Raw genomic sequence first — 17773 nt, 5'->3', positions numbered from 1 at the left:
ATTTAGTCAAAAGATAACAATAAACATATCCGACTGGCTTTTTTGGAGAGGAGTCAGTGGAGTGAGTAACCGTGTCTGCAGACAGCACAGCCCCTGGGTATTTGTGCGCTTGTTAGATTTACTGGTGAAGTTTTCAGTTCCAGTTGTGGACCACATGAAATAATCCACGGTCACTGGAGAAGGATGTGGACACTGTGCTAATTATGTGAGATGATGATGTCAGGTATTAATACCCGCTAGTGAGCCCGAACTTTTTCCTCTTAGCCGTGTTCCAATGTATATAACCGCAATGTGGTGACCACACTCGCATCCACATGTCGGACATGTCTGGATCCTCAGCAGCCCCTCACGTATCCGCACTGTCAGGCGGGCTCTCACTTTATCATTCAGAGTTGTAAATCATTGCTTCGCCTGCAGGAAACACGGCGCATTTTATTTTCCAGTCATAAACCATAAAACCTGCCTCTAACACGAGTTATGATCCTTGGAGACAGAGAGGATGAATGTCTAAAGCAGAACCAGACACGATGGCGGGCATGCTTCATCCCCCTTTTTTTGCCTGGCATCCCCACACGGCTACAGTCGTTTTGGTGGATTTTCCAAAAAAGCTCCAACATGATCTAAAAGTCACCAGGGTTGTATGTCACTCAGCAGTGATCTGGATCGGTGGGACCACTCTGAATTACCAGGCCATTAGTTCTCAATTAACACTCACCTGATAAAGTTTTAACAGCCCTTCATCTGACAGGAAAAATACATAGAGCTCCTTCATGCTTGGTTTCAGGCGGGGATGGGGCCCCTGCCCCAAATTTTTGAAATTTTATTGCCTGGCTGAAACCTATGGAAAAAGCCTGTTTTGCATGAATATTTGGCACCGAGCTGAGATTTATCCTGTCTTATGTTCTGTACACTCAGTCGTGCTGCAACACTTTGCCTTTCTTTGACAGTTGAGATGGTGTATAATTTGAAACACTGACATGAAGCGAAGGCTTTGGACAAAGAGGCCTTTTGTTTGCGTGTTTGGTCGCTGTCCATGGTCCTGACACTCACATTTTCACAGTAATTCCAGTTTTTTTTTTTCAGGCGGTGTGGCCAGTATCAGATTGCATAATCTGAACTGGCAGAACTCATTAAATGTAGGCATTTAAAGTTTTTATAAGTGCACTTTTCTCCGAGCTGCCTTTCACTTAGCAGCAAATGGTTTCATAGAATCAAACGTTTCCAAAGCAGCTAAAGACACAGGCGAGCTTTAATCTAGTGATGAATGGACTCTAGGTCAGGCTGCCTTACAACCAAACATGCCTGTGAGGTTCTGGGCTGTTGCCTGGATGCAGCTCTCCTGCCAATTGATCATTTCGTTTATTATAGGTCAAAAGACAAGTCATCGTTTACAACCCCCTCCCTGTGAGGGTGAAGAACTGTTCATATCTGCCATTAATTTACAGAGCAAAAGCTTGTGCACAGGCTCAAATCCACAGAGACAACATGTGGGGTGTTGGAACTTTAGTGGGAGGACCAATAATATAATAAGTGTTAGTTGGGCCACAGGCAGCCTGCCTTTGGCTCTGTGCAACACTATATGGGTGGGCCCCTCATGCTGCTCCCCAAGGTTCCATTAAAGTAAAAGCCACTAGAGTGCGCCAAAGTACACAGTTATTATTGACTGCAATTCTGCTGAACTGGGAGGGGGTGGGGTGAGGGTGCTCATTTACACTCAGATCCCATTCAGATCAATTTTGTGTACTTTATAGTGGGCATGGGCTGGTTTCAACAAGGGTCTTCTTCCTCTGAGACATTAAAGAGACATGTCGATAGCTTTTAAATTCCGATGGCATCAGGTTCAATGGTCAGGGGACACACTGGGGAGCAGGGGCCCCAAGTTTATCTCTGGCCTAAATGAGAAATCAAGAAGGATGAAGGATTACACACACACACACACACACACACACACACACACACACACACACACACACACACACACACACAGCCCTGTTAGTGGAGATGGAAACATAGGCAGAGATACAGTGAATGGTATGGGACCCTTGAGAATCACTTCCCGCCTGAGAAGTGATTGTAGAGGTCAAGGAACCTTTTTGCGATGGGCCTGTGTGTGAGTGTGTGTGTGTGTGCACAATCATCTAAATAGAGTGGATTTGTTTCCTCATGAACTTCTTTCTGTTTGTATTGCTCTCTGATGATTGCATAATCTACAGAGACAGACTAGTCTGCTTTGTCCTGCAAAACTACTTAGAAATTGGTATAAAAATCAAGCGTACATCATCACTGCCATCGTGTTCAACCACCGTGTTTAACAAAGACCAAAACTCGATACCAACCCCAGATAAATGTATCTGCCTCAGCACTGCTGTCTCTCACGTGCATGCAGGACATTATGCTAATTTCTCTGGGTGTCTGGGTCCCGTTGCTCCTCCGGAGTTCATTATTATAATTGCTAGACATGGCTGAGAACGCCGAGAATGTGAACCTGAAACCAGCAGGCCTTTTCCACACAATCTATATTCAGGGAAATCCCAAGAACGTTCCCAATCCGAACCTTAAAAAAACACATGGTGTAGTGTGTGTGTGTGTGTGTGTGTGTGCTCACTTAGATTGGCTCTATTATGTCTTGGAATAATGTAAAACAGCTTCCCTGGTTCTCCCTGTCTCTGTTTCTGTCTCCGTCTCTCTGGTTTCTCGATGTACCTTTGAAATGAAGCCATGGCAGTGGCAGTGGCAGTAGTAGTCTGGCTGAGCATGCCGTGGCCTTAGTCTGCCTTAGTCCCCGTCCAAAGACAATGTTGGTGTAGATGAAGTTGCAGACCCAAGATGACAACGTTAAATGTGGTTCTCACACAGAACATATTCGCAGATCTGCTTATTAACCGTTTCAGAAAAGTGATGACACTAAATGTTTTTAGACATTTAAGAGTGTACTCAGTGGGGGCTTTTTTATGTTTAAATAGATGTTCAGCAGACACGGAAATCTAACACAAATTTCTTAGAGATTCTCAAAAAGCTCAGCAACCCGATTAAAATGCTTAAAAGCACATTTGCCTTCTTCCTTTTGTGTACATTTCAATATATATGAATATGTAAACACTGTAACCCGCTGACAAAAGAATCTCCTAAATCACAAAAAATTCCATTTCTCAGCATATGAGCACGGGGTGTTTAAAATTTTCCACATCCCACAATGTGAAAATTGGACCACTGGACCAAAATTGGAGCAGTCCTTCACTAACAAACAAAAGAAAAAAAACTCGGAAAAAAGTGGGATCATCTAAATACGCAAAGAAATGTGGTGGATAATGTGATACATATAATTACACAAACAGTATTTTAGTGGAAAGAGGAGAATGAAATTAAGTTACAAAATTCCTATTTTATTCTTAAAATAAACAAAATGTACAATCACAATGCCAATTTCACTCACTGTTGTCAGGCCTGTTTGTCCCTTATTTAAAAAAACTTTTACTTAATGATGAAACGTACCAGCAAACTCTAATGGAGGCTCCATTAGATTCAGTTTCCAAGTGTTCATGAGACAAGAAGTGTACAAATGACATAACAAGTAAACTTTACATAAGCGCAGGGTAAAGTACAGTTCCTGGATATTATACATGCTGTTCATTAAATAATACAAGGTCTCTGATGACAGTTTGTACCAAACATTTAACCAAAGGAAAGAAAAATATGAACCTCTTATTTTTGGAGGAACAAAAACCCACAAACAAATGCAGATGGGGACACAATGGGATGACAGTGCTGCGCTGATCTGTAAACAGTTTTTAAACTATAGTTTCCTGTTCGAAATCTGAAAAGAACAAAGTTTAAATAAATTGCAACAGATGTGCATAGTTACTGTACTGGAGACACCTGACAAATTAATAAGTAAAAAAAAGAAGCAAAACCAGGGGGTTTTCTTTGCTTTCTTATGTAAACCTGTAACAGCAAAAATACTGCTTGCTTGGGCAGAAGCAGCTGGGATAATGCAGTGTGACATGTTCAATTTGATTAGGTGAGTTCAGAATATCCTCTGCAGAGACTGGAAAAGAAGCACTTCGTGCAAACCTTCAATGAGAAGCCTGATCCTTGGACAGAGCTATGTTTTTCTCAGCTTTTTCAAATTGGGTTATTATATTACCTACATGCACTGAATATCATATTGTATGAAATTAAAAAAAAAATTATTCAAACAAATACCAACTGCCTTGTGAGATCAGATTCAACTCCAATATAAATGGTTTGTTTGGCCAAGTGTTATCCATTCTCTCTGTGTGTGTGTGTGTGTGTGTGTGTGTGTGTGTGTGTGTGTGACTCCAGTGGCGTTATTGCTGCACTAAGGACCAAAACCACGAGCCCTGCTGGCAGCCAGCCGCAAGTGCTGCTAGAAATAAAACAAGTAATAAGTGCTTTATGAAACAAACATACACAAGTCTTCCATATTTTCTGGTTACCAGTTTGCTGCCAGCAGCTGCATCCAATCACCTCGGTTTTTGCACTTATTCCTTTTACTCCAGCACTTTCAAAAACAAAACAAAACAAAAAATCTGATCACAAAATATCTGACCCCCCCTTACTCCGGTGCCACATACTAATTTTAGGATGTGACACTAATTAATAAGGATGGTACAAATATATTTGGTAAACCATGTTGACAAGAGACAAAGAAAAAAAAAAATAAAGAAACATCTTAAGGAATGTCTCAGCCTCTGCCCTGTCTTCAGCAGTGACGTCCCCTCAATGATAAAGATTGTCGGACAAAAGTAGAAGAAAGCTAACAAAGAAGTACAAACTTTTTAAGTTATGTCGTGCACGTGATATGAAATCTATAATGGACTTGGCATATCGGCCGTGTAACTTTGACAGCTTGGAGTGGATCTGAAAAAAAAAAAAAAAAAAACATGCATACATAGCAAAAATGTAGGATTATCCAAGGATTATTCCAGGCGTGAGGAGTTCGTGTATAACAGAATCACTGAACCCTGAAGTCTGACCTGCTGCTTTGGAGCACACCACCAAGTGTGGCACCAGTGTTTGAATTTCTGGGCGATGTGTCAATTAAATGTACCATTTGCACGACAAAATACATAAGTATCTATGTGCATGTCAGAGCAGAGAAACCAGAAATTCAGCAAAAAAATTTCCCCCAGTGGACAATCATTTTCCCTCATTGAAGCTCAACAGGCACAATACGAGTTATTGCTCAATAAATACCAAAGGTTTAATTTCAAGCCAAATGTGTGTCAACACCTAGCGAGGATGTTGGGCTTTTAATGTGTGGAGCAGTTAAACTGAAGGTTAAACCATTGAAACGTGTTGCAATACTCTTTGGAAAACACATTTCATATATGAAACCATTTAAATCTTTGGGTACTACAAAAACATTAAACTTCTCACTCTCTTAAATTACCTATCAAAAACATTTTAACTTAGTCATATAGATGCATCAAAAATATTCAGATTACACTTGTTTGACTCAAGTTTCAAATACAATACATAATTTATGGCTTTATAAGTTAAAACTAAGAAAAACGCCGCAATCTACATCAACGTTTCACCCACAATATACAAGTTAAATTAATTGGTTTAAAGCAAAGTTACTGGTCATACCACTTAAGGTAACATATATGTTACTCTCACCACGTGCTACTCAGTGCTTAACTTGCATCTTGATATTGTCGTAGTACAAAAACATGCTTTGCAAAAAGCCTTACTGAAATACAAACACTATACAAAAGAGGCAGTCTTTTACAAATATTGTTGAAGTACCCCTTAGCTTGCAGATAATAATACAACTGAAATAATGTCTGATCCACTTGGGCCTAGTAAACCAAAATCGTCTTTCTCATTATTGCTGTGAGAATGACTCCCTTTGTTGTGCCTTGGTCAAAACACATTCCAGGAAGACAAGTCCATACAAGTCTGGTCTTTTATTTTTTATCTCAACCTTAATTTCCAAGCAAAAGGTAGAGATAGTTGATGAGAGCTCAAAAATCCCCTTTTCAATGAAAAAAAAAAGGTTTTGTGCTTTCAAACCATGACATCAGTTGATTTGCAATCTCCGTCCCTGCTTTTCTTCAATATGGCCTCCAGACAGCTTCATCCATGCGGCCTCCGGGGTTAAGAACAGTTGGGGAATTACTATGGCTCCCATCGCCATCCACCCCTCCCTCTGTCTGGCTGGGCAGGTTGGGGTTCACCAGGGAGGTGCCTGTGGAGGCGCTAGTGCAAGGCGGGATCATCCGGGAGGGTGAGCGATCCCCACCTGGAACCATGGAGAATTGGTATGAGCCGGATGAAGCACCATAGTAGAGATAAGGTGTGCTGCTGGTCTGGAAAGGTCCGCTCTGGCTTTGGGTGGAGCCCGGGTAAGGAGGAGGAAGGTAGGTGTGGTAGTGGGCACTGCCCAGTGACATGGCGGAGGTGACGGGCGGGGTGTAGGTGAAAGTGGCTGGGTAGTGCATCCGAGGGCTGGAAAAGCGACTCTCTGTGAGGGAGGAGAGCCCCGGGAACTGACGCTCAAACTGACCAGGGAATGGGCTCAGGTCGGAGGAACCTAAAGAAACACACACACACACACACACACACAGCTTAATATCTTTAAGATTCTCTGAGATCAACAAAGCAGCAGATATTGTTGTGCAAGCCTAAACAATTACACTTCATTTTACCAGTTTGTCATTCGTGATTATGTGAAATGTGGCTTTGGCCTCGACTATTTTGCATTCACTCTTGTAAAGTAATTGAGTTTAACAAATAAGTCCCATGAGGAATCAAACAGTAGTAAACTGAATTGTACGTAATCAATTTTAAGCCTGATATGTGTATTAACCAATTTGGATTGGCTAATGGATTTTGTGGGCACAGTTCATAAAAAGCATTTATCTATAAATATTGTTCTATTCATCAACTTTAGTGCTGCTGCTAACTTTACTTCAGAGTTTTGATAAAGTTAACAAACACATCAGCAAATTCCCACACATCTATATCCCTTAACATGTTTACACCTCTGCATATTTATATTTCTGTGTGTGGTGCGCATGTTTATGTGTATCTGAATAACTGTTTATGCATGCGGATGTGTGTGTGCAAATGGGGGGGGGGGGAGATTGTGTGAATACTGTATGCACATAAAAAAGCAGTTGGGATGAATCAGGAGCTGCACATGTGGAAACACTTTGAGCAGAAACAGTTTCCATGAGATCCATAATGAGGCAGGGCTGAGCTCTGATGTGGCTCCTCTCCTCGCCTCCCATCGGCTCCATCGTGTGTGTGTGTGTGTGTGTGTGTGTGTGCATGCGCATGAATGTGAGTCAGTGTGTCCGTGAGAGAGAAAGAGAGAGAGAAAGAGAGAGACAGAAAGAGAGAGAGCTGAGAGGGAGCTGCTCCATCTCACCCTTTGTTCCTCTCTTTGCTTCATCCCTTAAAAAATACCCCAAAAAACCACTAACTGGCTGTGGCGAGCTTCGCACTGGGCGCAGAGTTTAAGGAGAATAGGTCCTCCACGACTTGTGCTCCCTCCCTACCGTCTCCTCTCAGTGGTTTAGTCCAGCCATTGCGCTCTTATCATAAATCACTAGGCGTCTTCCGTGTCACCATGTCTGCTGTGAGAGGACAGGGGGTGGCGAGTGAGGTGGGGGTGCAGTGTTTACGTGCGTGGAGGAATTGCAAAGCTGGGTTTGTCGCTAGCGTCAGATAGCATATGCTGCCAATTAAGGCCGTTAAACTTCCTCTTTCTACAAGATGTGTTTGATTTCAATAGAAATAGTAGGTGATTGTCCCTGCTGTAGACGAGCAGTGTGATCTCAGACAAGACCGGCGCTGTTCAATAAACTCCTGCCTTCTGCTTTTAACATTTGGACTAGTTTTAGTGTTCAAAGAGACCCTGTGATGATGAGCCAGATTGGACTTTATTAATTTAAGTGAAACCAAAGTGGAACATTGTCTAAATGTTTGAAAGGTTGTTGTAAACTTTCGAGAATCACTTTCAAATTAGGTGTTTGACTTGACTGATGAAATTTTGTAACCAGCTTTCAGCAAATGTAACCTTTCAACACCAGAGCCTGAATGTGTGAGGGTGTGTGTGGAGTGGACAGGGTCGGCATAGTGCGGACCTTGCATTGGAGCATCCATATCAGCTTCTGCTTGTACTTGTCGGTATGTGCTGTGGCTGGATATTGTTACAGTGCAGCTTGGCGAGGTGTCAACATGATCTCCAGAGATCTGAGAGCCTTAGTCACATCACTTGTGAGGCATTAAATGCTCGAGGTGTGCAAGTGGGCAAAGGCGGGAGGCGTGGTTTTGGCCTCTTGTGTCACTGCCAGAACAAAGCCTGACACTCGTGAGATGAAAGCTGAAGGGAAAGACCAAACTAATCAATGTTGACAAGGCAGCTGGCTGGATGTTAAACCCCTTCTAATGCAGAGTCACACGGCTGCATCGCATAATCACACACTGTAGCTCGGGGCTCGTGCGTACAAACACACACATACACCCACACACCCAGAGGAGGGTGTAGTATGTTAGCACAAGGAAACAGAAAGAAAAAAAAAAAGAAAAGAAAAAAAAAGCAGTGCAGACAAAAACTCACATGGCAGTGAGTCAAACAGGTGTACAGGGGAGAAACTTGTCTGCCGGCATGTACCAAAGGGATTTTAAAGGAGTTTCACATCGAGGGAAAAAACGGAGACAAATTGGCGTTACAGCAAACAGACTGGCTAATGCAATTACCCAGAATGCCTTGTGAGGGTGGCGTATCACTATAAAGACACTTTATTTGTCAGTCACGAGCCTGTTATTATCCCTGGGCCTGTTAATACCCGTGCTCCCCTGGGATCAAAGGCTTGGAACGAGGAAAAAGGGAAACAATCGTTTTTCCTCCAGTGTTTAAAAAAACGCCATCCAAACCACTCTGTGGAGAGACAGTCGGAGTCTGACAACATGCCTCATTCCTCACGTTCATTCGAGAATGAGCTAATAGCAGCTCTCTGTGCTCTATTAGTCTCTGGTGAATAGTAGCACATTGATTTTTGTTTTTTTTGGAGTTCAATGAACAAGTCTTTGTCTTTCGTCTGAGTGTGAGGTTCTGTGTGTGAGCGTCTGTCTTTCTCTCCCTCCGTCCCTCTTTCTATTACATAAGAACATTTATTTACAAATTTCTTTGGAGGAGATTAGGTTGGTTTCACCCAGTGGTAGAGTGGTGGTTCTACCTGGCAATCGTCTAGGCACGTCACTGATGGCAGGCAAGCCCGTGCCTCGGCTTGAGGAGAGGGGGGTGGTGGAGTGGACTGAGGGGGACGCCATTGGACTCAGGTAGGATGGATACGTCTGTTCATAGGACCAAGGAGGAGAGGACTGGGACTGGCGAGGGTCTGATGAGAAGAAATGGAGCAAGGGAGGAAAACAAGGAAGGCAGAAGGCATAGGACAGAAGAAGAAAAAACAAACAGGAAAAGAGAGAAAGAAAGAAAGAAAGAACCATTAGCACGAGCCCATCAGCTGCTTCAGATGGTCTAATCTTTTGCTAAAATGGAAAGTAAATTGATGAGAACACTGCTAACAAGTGTCAGCATTATTAGCGTCTCTGTTTCTCTGCTTGTATTTAGAGGTAAGTATCAGTTGGGCGCGTTATGCAACATCCTCTGTAATGACACATCTAATGTTTACCTTCCTAGAGAAGATCTTCCTGTTTGCCTAATAAAACATTGGGCTTGCAGCTGAGGCACAGAGAGCCTTGCTGGCACACAACCAGGGTGTAAACACACCATCAGACAACCAGGAAAATAACTGCTGCACACAGTTCAGTGTGTGTGTGTGTGTGTGTGTGTGTGTGTCCCTCTGTGCTGCAACACAAGTATAAAAGTTGATCATGTGAGTGTATGTGAGCTATTTTTATGTGTTCTTATAAAACCTTTGAACACATGGGTAGAGATTTACAGTCTCCTTGTACCCTGGGGGTACTTCAGGGTGACGCTACAAAAATTAAACATTGTTGCTCAACTAATTTTAACCAATTAAAGTTCCATTATAAACTTATTAATGAATATTTAGTTAGCTGAAGTAGATATCTAAAAGCACTAATAGATAATTGGTTGACATAGCTCAAAGTAAAGGCTAAACAGCAATAAGTTATTCATTACAAATTATTGGTTAAGAGTAATAGATAAAATAAGGGATATAGAGTTTAATTTGTTAGTTAATCTAATGGATAAAGACTTGAAATAACTAAAAAATATGAATAATCGTTTAACGTCCAAATTTATATTAAAGAAGAGCACTGAACACTACTCCTCAAATTAATAAGGCTGGACATTGTGACATACAGTTCAAGCTTCACTTGAAAATATTTACATTTACTGAGCTGTTTGCTTACATGGAATTAACATCCAATCCAGTGTATATTCCTCCTGAATTGCTGCTATAGTGTTTAAACATCCCTCAAATGAGGTAATCTACAAAGCCAAGGCGGAGAGTAACTAAGAGCTAAATGATGACCTGTGATGAGCTTTCAGAGGTGTGGGTGATCAGGTAGCAGCCACCCTGGACCGTGAGAGATGTTGTTACCTTCTAGGATGTAGATTGATGGAGTGACTGTGCAGAGAAAGACAGACGATCTCTGAGGCAATGTAATGTACTGCACTAGGTGTTCAGTGGCTGGTGCCACCAGGGCGTGACCCCATTTGGCATGTGATCTTTCACCATTATTTTCAGTAAATGATGCTCAGAGTGTGACACGGACATTAAAAGCAATAAAGGGTGTTGTCATGTGTTGTATTACTGCACATTAGACACAACTTCCCTGTACAACCAAAACTGAAAGGCAAGTTTTAAAAACAATAACACTGTAACAATTCTCCACACACGGTAATACAAGTTATTCATTAGCATAAATACTTTGTATTCTTGGAACCACAACATAAAAAAAATAATGTCATGTATTAGAAGAAAAACAATCACACAAAAACTGGTTTCTTTGTTCAGTACAAGGAAACAACTTACTAGGATCATTTTACAAAGTGATACCTATAACATGACATACACTTTGAAAAAAATGTTACGCTGCTAACCTGCAAAGGTTATGCAGTAAATAGTATTTTAAACGTATTCTAACGACACAAAACACTTATCAATTCTAAGCAGTTAATCCCAGAGGTCAGAAGTCAAGATCCGCTACAAGCACAACTGCCCTTCAGGAGGGTGGTTACTAGTTGTACTGGCGCTCGTACCCAGTCTTTCCCGTGTCTAAGGTAATAGTTGATGCTTGAGCGGCTCACCTGTTATCTGCGTCTGTCCCTGTGGGTTGAAAGAGCTGGCTGCTGTGTTAAGCGTTGGCCGGGGGGCTTGAGTAGGAACGGTGACCCTCACCCTCATCCTCTCAAGCTCGCTGAGGCGGTCTGAGAAGAGACCACTCTTGGGAGGGTCCTCGAGTTTTTGACGATGCCCTGCGGACACAAAAAATAGGATTTGATTTGGTACAAAGCAGAGCAGAGCAGAGCTGCAGCAGTTGGAGGTGGGATCCAAGCTGTTATAACTGCTGTGATAGGGCATAAAAATCATATTTACATTAATGACAGTTGAACCCCCCTGAGTTTGATATAACTGATTATCTCAATTTGTTAGCTTCTTTTCTTGGCCTACAATTTGTCAGTTATGCTGTAGAAATTTGCACGTAATGACTCATTTCTTCTGTGTGCCATGCCTTGCTTGTTAAACATACCTTGTGCTCCTGAACAAAGGCAAAGTACAGAGGCTGTTGAGAATGGGATGCTACATCCTGCTAATTAGCAAAAACTTTGGCAATTATCTCATCACGGTGCGCGTAAAACAAGAAAAGTTAAACGCTGAGAGTGAGAAGCTGCACGTATGTGAAGTTTGAACCTGAGGCTTCATCCACAGGTAAATACAAGCTCTCACGCCATCCCACCATTATCCCCACAGGAGTCGTAAGCTATGCCAAATGTATTTTACCAGTTCTTTTCCTGCATTCCTCTGCTGATAAGTTTGCACCCTTTATATCCCTGATTTTACTCTCATCCCTCTTACGAACTGGCAATTCTACCCTGCTCCAATATAAAAAGACAGGACACAAAAATGTCAATCCCATACAGCACATGCACACAAGATAAGACAATGTGTGATTGGTTCTGTCTGAACCAGCCCATCCCAGTGCCAGCAGCATTATCTGCCTTGTAGTGAGAACCACAGTAAAACCTGCCCCGGGGCTCAGGTGTAGACTCCAGTTTAGAAAAGGTGGGGTAAAAACAGAGGCCTGTACACACACACCGTTCTTTTTATCAGTGACACAAGACTGTATCAGTGTGTCTGTCTGGTTTCGCACAAGTTCCCCTGTAAAGGCGGTAAAGTAAATATGAAACAGAGGAGATTAGAAACTCCTGCTGTGTTTGGCAGAGCTCCAGTTGGCACAGGCAAAAAACAGCAAGCTACTTCACAATCCAGCCCAACCTGCCTGCTGCCTGGGCTGGGAACAAAGATCTGGCACTAGATCTCTGAGAGGGTGTTATGTGGGGACTGCAGAGGAGAAGACATCTTCAAAAAAATACATCATTTGTATCAATGAATCACCATTACAGTGATCACAGACTGCAGAAAACTGCCTCACAGGGGATCCTTGTGAACTTGGTCTCACTTATGTACAATAACCTCCTAAAGCTTGAGTCTTTTTGTTTGTCTTTCCCAGTTGCTTTAACAGTCTAATAAATGGCAAAATATTTTCAGAGCTCTTTTTCACTACTGCAACTTCAAAAAAAGAAAAGAAAAAAAGAAGAAGAAAAAAAAAGAGAAATTCTGCCTTAGAAATACTTTTATTAACCATCTGATTCTCCCCAACAAATTCATTTATTACGGATCAGCTGTTTGGAATTTTAATACCAAATACTGCTGCTATAAAAATGAGACTTAAGAAAAGCAGCAGTGAAAATGCCGCCAGTGACAGTCAGACAGACATGATTTTTATTACAGTGACGTTACAGGACTGGCATCACCCACTTCAAAATAAACAGAATCTCATCATCGACTTCTTAACATAGTTGCTTTGGAACGAAGAATAATATCAGCTTCTTGAAAACCTCAGCTTATTAAAGACTTTATAAAATAATTCATGTCCATATTCCATTAATATTTCTTTATCGTTCCTGTGGATAACTTGTGCCTCTCGCTGGCATTCCTCATCTCTCTGTGCAAGCTGTGCCCAGTCAATCATAGCGTTTCCATTTTCAACAGACCAAATCTCTATTCTAAAAAAGCCCTGGGACACAGTGCGGGCTTTGTGCACTGGCCGTCTCCTAGTGATGGGAATAAATAGCAACTGGAGACCAAGGGAGATGGATGGAGACAGAGGGGGGGACAGACAAGAGGGGAGGGGAGGAGGCATACAGAAAAGAAGAGACCCTGATGACCAGTAAATTAAGAACTCTGGATGGGTCTGAACCAGCGAGGAGACACAGGCTTTGTACAGATTGCTGAGTGGAGCGAATGGTGAAATAGTTAAAGAGGGTTTAAGATTTCGACATCTTCGAGAAGGATCCCTGAGGAGGATCCCTGAGACACAGATAACAGATATTTACATGCATATTTAAAAAAAGAGGAGGATTTTGATCTGACTGCCAGCTCTCTGTCACCAAAAACTTGATGTCACAGTGTCATTAATTGTCAGTTTTCACCCTGGATTACCATGCTGTCAAGAAACCTACAGTGAGGATGCAACCACGTTTAAGGACACCAACATCTTTTTTCTTCTATAGGAATGCAGCATGTCAACCACTACATTAAGGTCCAATTTACACTCCAAAGAGCCAGACCTCAAGTCTATTAGTTTAGTGGGCCCTGACAGTAAATACAGTTTTTCATGAGTTAATTACACCTTTTAGACGACAACTGTTGCCAACACAAGACGTCTCAGCTGTTTTATCGGAACCCTAACAGGGTGGAGGAATGAGCCAGGGGTATTTAAAGGAGCGGGAAAGGCGGATGATTTCACTGCCGTAGGGAAAGTCCCTGAGATTCCCATCATCTCTGCGAAAACAACGGAGATTTTCGATAGCGCCTGCCACTTCCCTGCCCAGCCAGCAGCCGGAAACATGGACAGATTCAGACCAGATGTGAGGAACTATAGTGCACTCACAGAAACACACACACACAGAGAAAACACACACGTGCAAGGACGGATATATGCAGACACACGTTTGGACATGCCATCATGCACACACGTATGGTGCATAAACTTTCGCACATGCACAAACAGCACAGAGTCACACTTGTTCAGACTCAGATACACACACACACACACTAAAAAAGATGAATAGTGATTAAATAACACCTCTATAGATGGTAATCTCAAATCACACAGTTGCACACTTATCCTAGAATAGTATTATTTCAGCCGTCCCAGAGACAACGTCTGGATTCAACTTGCTGCTGCTGATCTGATAACAGTTAGTAAAAGCAAGTAGGCAAACAGAATATAAGTCTGTAATTATTAGCAGCATTAGACTGGATCTAGGCCTGAGCTCAGAGATCTTTGATGGATGGCTAGTTGTTCCCTTTTACAACACATCCCAGTTGAAAACACTTCTCAAATACCCAAGTTCCTTCAGCTTTCATATGACTTGTGCTGGGATTTTACACTGACAACTATATCACAAAAGGATCAGGGTAGTTTTCAAAACCTAATTACTTCCAAGGGCTAAAAGGTTTAAAGTAACAGTTTACACACTGGGTGAAATATGTTCAGGATGAGAAAGTGAATAAATATGAAGCTATGGCCAATAGCTGGCTTAGCTAAGCTTACCAAAAACTGGAAGCAGGGAGAAACAGCTGTCCTGTTTTTTTTTTTTTTAAAGAAACATAATTACTGTAGTTTTTCTATGCATTAAATGAACAAGATATAATGTGTTACTTTGTGCTGGATGAGGGATTTAGCTGCCTTTAGGTAGAACGCAGTTATCTGCCTTTTACCAGCCTGTGCAAACTTGAGCCAATGTGTTGCTCACTATAGCTTTATATTCAGACATGCGAGTGCAATCGATACTTCTCCCTTACCGAGTTTAAAAAAAATGTCAATCTGTGTCCTTGAAGACCGTCCTCTGACACGTTTAAGTTATCGCTGCTGACAATTGGGAATTCTCCTCCCTGCTGCCTGACTAAGCAACATGTGAGGAAAATGTAGAGCACCAGAAAATCCTGAATAAATGGGATAATTTATAAATTTGGTGTCACGTCATGCCCTCTAAGCCCTTCAGTCTGTTTTATGATCACTGGGTGAGTTCGGATGAATGTATCTTAGGGGCTGATTCAGAAAATCCCCCCATGCTCACAGGGCCTGTGTTGAATCAGCCAGTCTGTGTTTGTGTGTGTACATGTGCGTCAGTCATCTCAGAGTGGAGCAGCCAGTAAAGGCAATGAATGAATACACTGGGTCCGTATTTCACTTTTTATGTGAAGTCCTCACATTGGCCATGTTATTTTTGCGAGCAGTCAGAAACAATGAATTATTTCAGGTGGCAATCTGAAGCTGGCAGAGCATGGCTCGGGAGGAAAAGCACTGAGTGGGTGACAGCCAGACGCCATGTCTACCATGGGGGTCTAGTATAAAAAGAGAGTAGGAGGGGAGAAAGAAAGAGTGGAGATAATAAAAACAGGATTGGGGGGAAAAAGGAGGGAAAAGAGGAAGTAAAATACAGAAACGAGAGAGAAGGTGTGGGAGACGAGGCAGCGAGTGAAGGAGAACGAGAGAAAGGGGGAGCCAGGCTGTCGTGGAGCGCTGCCAGCCGTCTGTGTGGTCCATGCGTTCCAGCCTGGAGGAAGCAAGCCAGGCAAGGGAAGGGCACACACACACACACAAACGCAAACACACGCACACACACACACACACACACAACAATTCCCAAAGGTGATACATTTACAGTATTGAATGCAAAAAATGCAAAAACACTTTATATATAAACACTTGTGCATAGTTTAAAGAGGACGGACACACACACGGACACACACACACACACACACAGAGTTTGACTTGTGTGTGGTTTTCGTGGAGATTGCCTCTTCACGTCTTTACTCACATTAAAGTGTTTTGATTCACAACAGGGGGGAACAAATCCCTCAGAGATGTTTTTGTTGCAGCTTGGGGCTAACCAACTCCGGACTCTCTTTCCTAATCTTTATCTCATCTTATGACTCACTTCTGCCTCCTATTCTCACTCTTTATTCCTGTATCTTCCTCTCTGTTGCTACCTCTCACTGAATGATTTTGTGTTTTGAATTGTAGAGGCTTTGGCACCTCTTCAAGCAGCTTCATAAGACATTCAACTGACTGCCTGCCTCTGGTCTTTTTACCTCTTCTCTTTTTCCCCCCACTCCTCCCTCCCTCTTTCCTCCCTCCCTCCTTCCTTTCATTTCTTTTCCTCCTGATGTTGGGGTGAGTTTTATTTGTCCGGCTCCCATTGTTAAAAGTTGATTCAAGTAAGACAGCAGCAGAAAGATGTGGGTGTTTGTGTGATTTTTTTCTCAGAGTGAGACAGGAGTCTTCTTAAATCCTCTTTAATTACCTGGATGCTGTACAAAAGCATATTGTATTTTTCTACAGTTGCTTGAGGCAGTCGCTGATGGTATGATAATCCAGTCATAAAAATCCTCATATTACTTTAGATAATTCAATGAAATGAGAGCTGGCTGACATCATCTAAATATTGTGGTACAAATGTAATTAGCATTTGTGAGGATGTTAGCATTTAACACTGACCATAACCATCTGGGGTAAAAACGTCCAGGCCTTACAGCAGATAATAGTACGCTGTACATGTACTGGCATGTAGGTGTGTGATGTCACTGTTTAGCTGCCTTTTGGTGATGTCTTGACAGACATGTTAATGGAAGCATCCCGCTCACAAAGTTTCGGAAGCAGCATTGACAATGGCATTTTTTTAAAAGGAGTTTTAACAGGATGAGAGCATGTGAGTGAGTACTGGTGTTACTGCTTGATGCGATCATTTGCTATCTATTTTATTCTTTTGTTATCTATTGCTTCTATTTCATCCCGACTAGACTATTGTCTCCCACTTTGTGTGTCATAACCAAAGTGTCTCTCGGTGGCAGAGAGTCTGAAATGTGGGAGCAACAATTTTGAAAACCTCAGGTAGGTGTCATCATATTGCCCTTTCCTTAGCCTTCCATCACTATCAGTTTATATCAGAACTGATTTAAAATTTGAACTAACTACATTTGAGGTTAAAATGTAAAATCTGACAGGGTCCCTTGGATGACAAGAAGCAGCAGAGGCTTTGATATGAAGGCTTTTCAGCCTTCCTTTAGGGATTGCGTCTTCTAGCGTAATTGTATAGGTAGGCATGACTGCAGTAGTATGTAATGTGTGTGAGTGTCACAGGAAGATATTGGCTTGGCAGACGGGTTCTCTAAACCACTAATATTGTCTACAGGCCTGTAAGTAACCAGGGGCTCTTCACCAGACTTGTTAACGCTCTGACCAAAACCAAACCTAAACACGACCCCATCCCCGAGTCCAGAACCCCCTAGACCTGGCACCTTCAAATGCCAGAGCGCAGAGACAGGCCTGACCACTAACCTCCACCACTGACATATACATCACACACGTCACGCACACACGCGTTTATGCACAATAACCACTGAAATATGCCACAGCTAGACAGAGAGTGTGCGACACCACAGTGGTTTTTGTCACCTCCTATGTTTGTCTGACATCAATTAACTATAATGAGAACAGTGGGTTTAGACAGAAA

General features: G+C 42.3%; 1 protein-coding gene across 4 annotated transcripts in view; it reads right to left on the bottom strand.

The window, feature by feature from the left end:
- Positions 1-3362: 3362 nt before the first annotated feature.
- The window catches only part of runx2b (RUNX family transcription factor 2b), a 38896-nt gene continuing 24485 nt past the window's right edge, over positions 3363-17773 (bottom strand). For 3 of the 4 annotated variants that reach the window (XM_067481474.1, XM_067481473.1, XM_067481475.1), the window contains 3 exons: positions 11276-11443; positions 9213-9374; positions 3363-6559 (listed from right to left, as the gene is read on the bottom strand). In XM_067481474.1, the coding sequence (XP_067337575.1) occupies positions 6081-6559; positions 9213-9374; positions 11276-11443 (809 nt within the window). In that variant the 3' untranslated portion in view covers positions 3363-6080. The remainder of the gene's footprint in view (positions 6560-9212; positions 9375-11275; positions 11444-17773) is intronic. The other variant, XM_067481476.1, reaches the window with a different exon arrangement.

Source organism: Channa argus, chromosome 17 (assembly GCF_033026475.1).
Source record: "Channa argus isolate prfri chromosome 17, Channa argus male v1.0, whole genome shotgun sequence".
In the NCBI taxonomy this organism is placed as follows: domain Eukaryota; kingdom Metazoa; phylum Chordata; class Actinopteri; order Anabantiformes; family Channidae; genus Channa; species Channa argus.
Note: the sequence above shows the minus strand (reverse complement) of the source record. Positions and strands in the feature narration are given on the sequence as shown.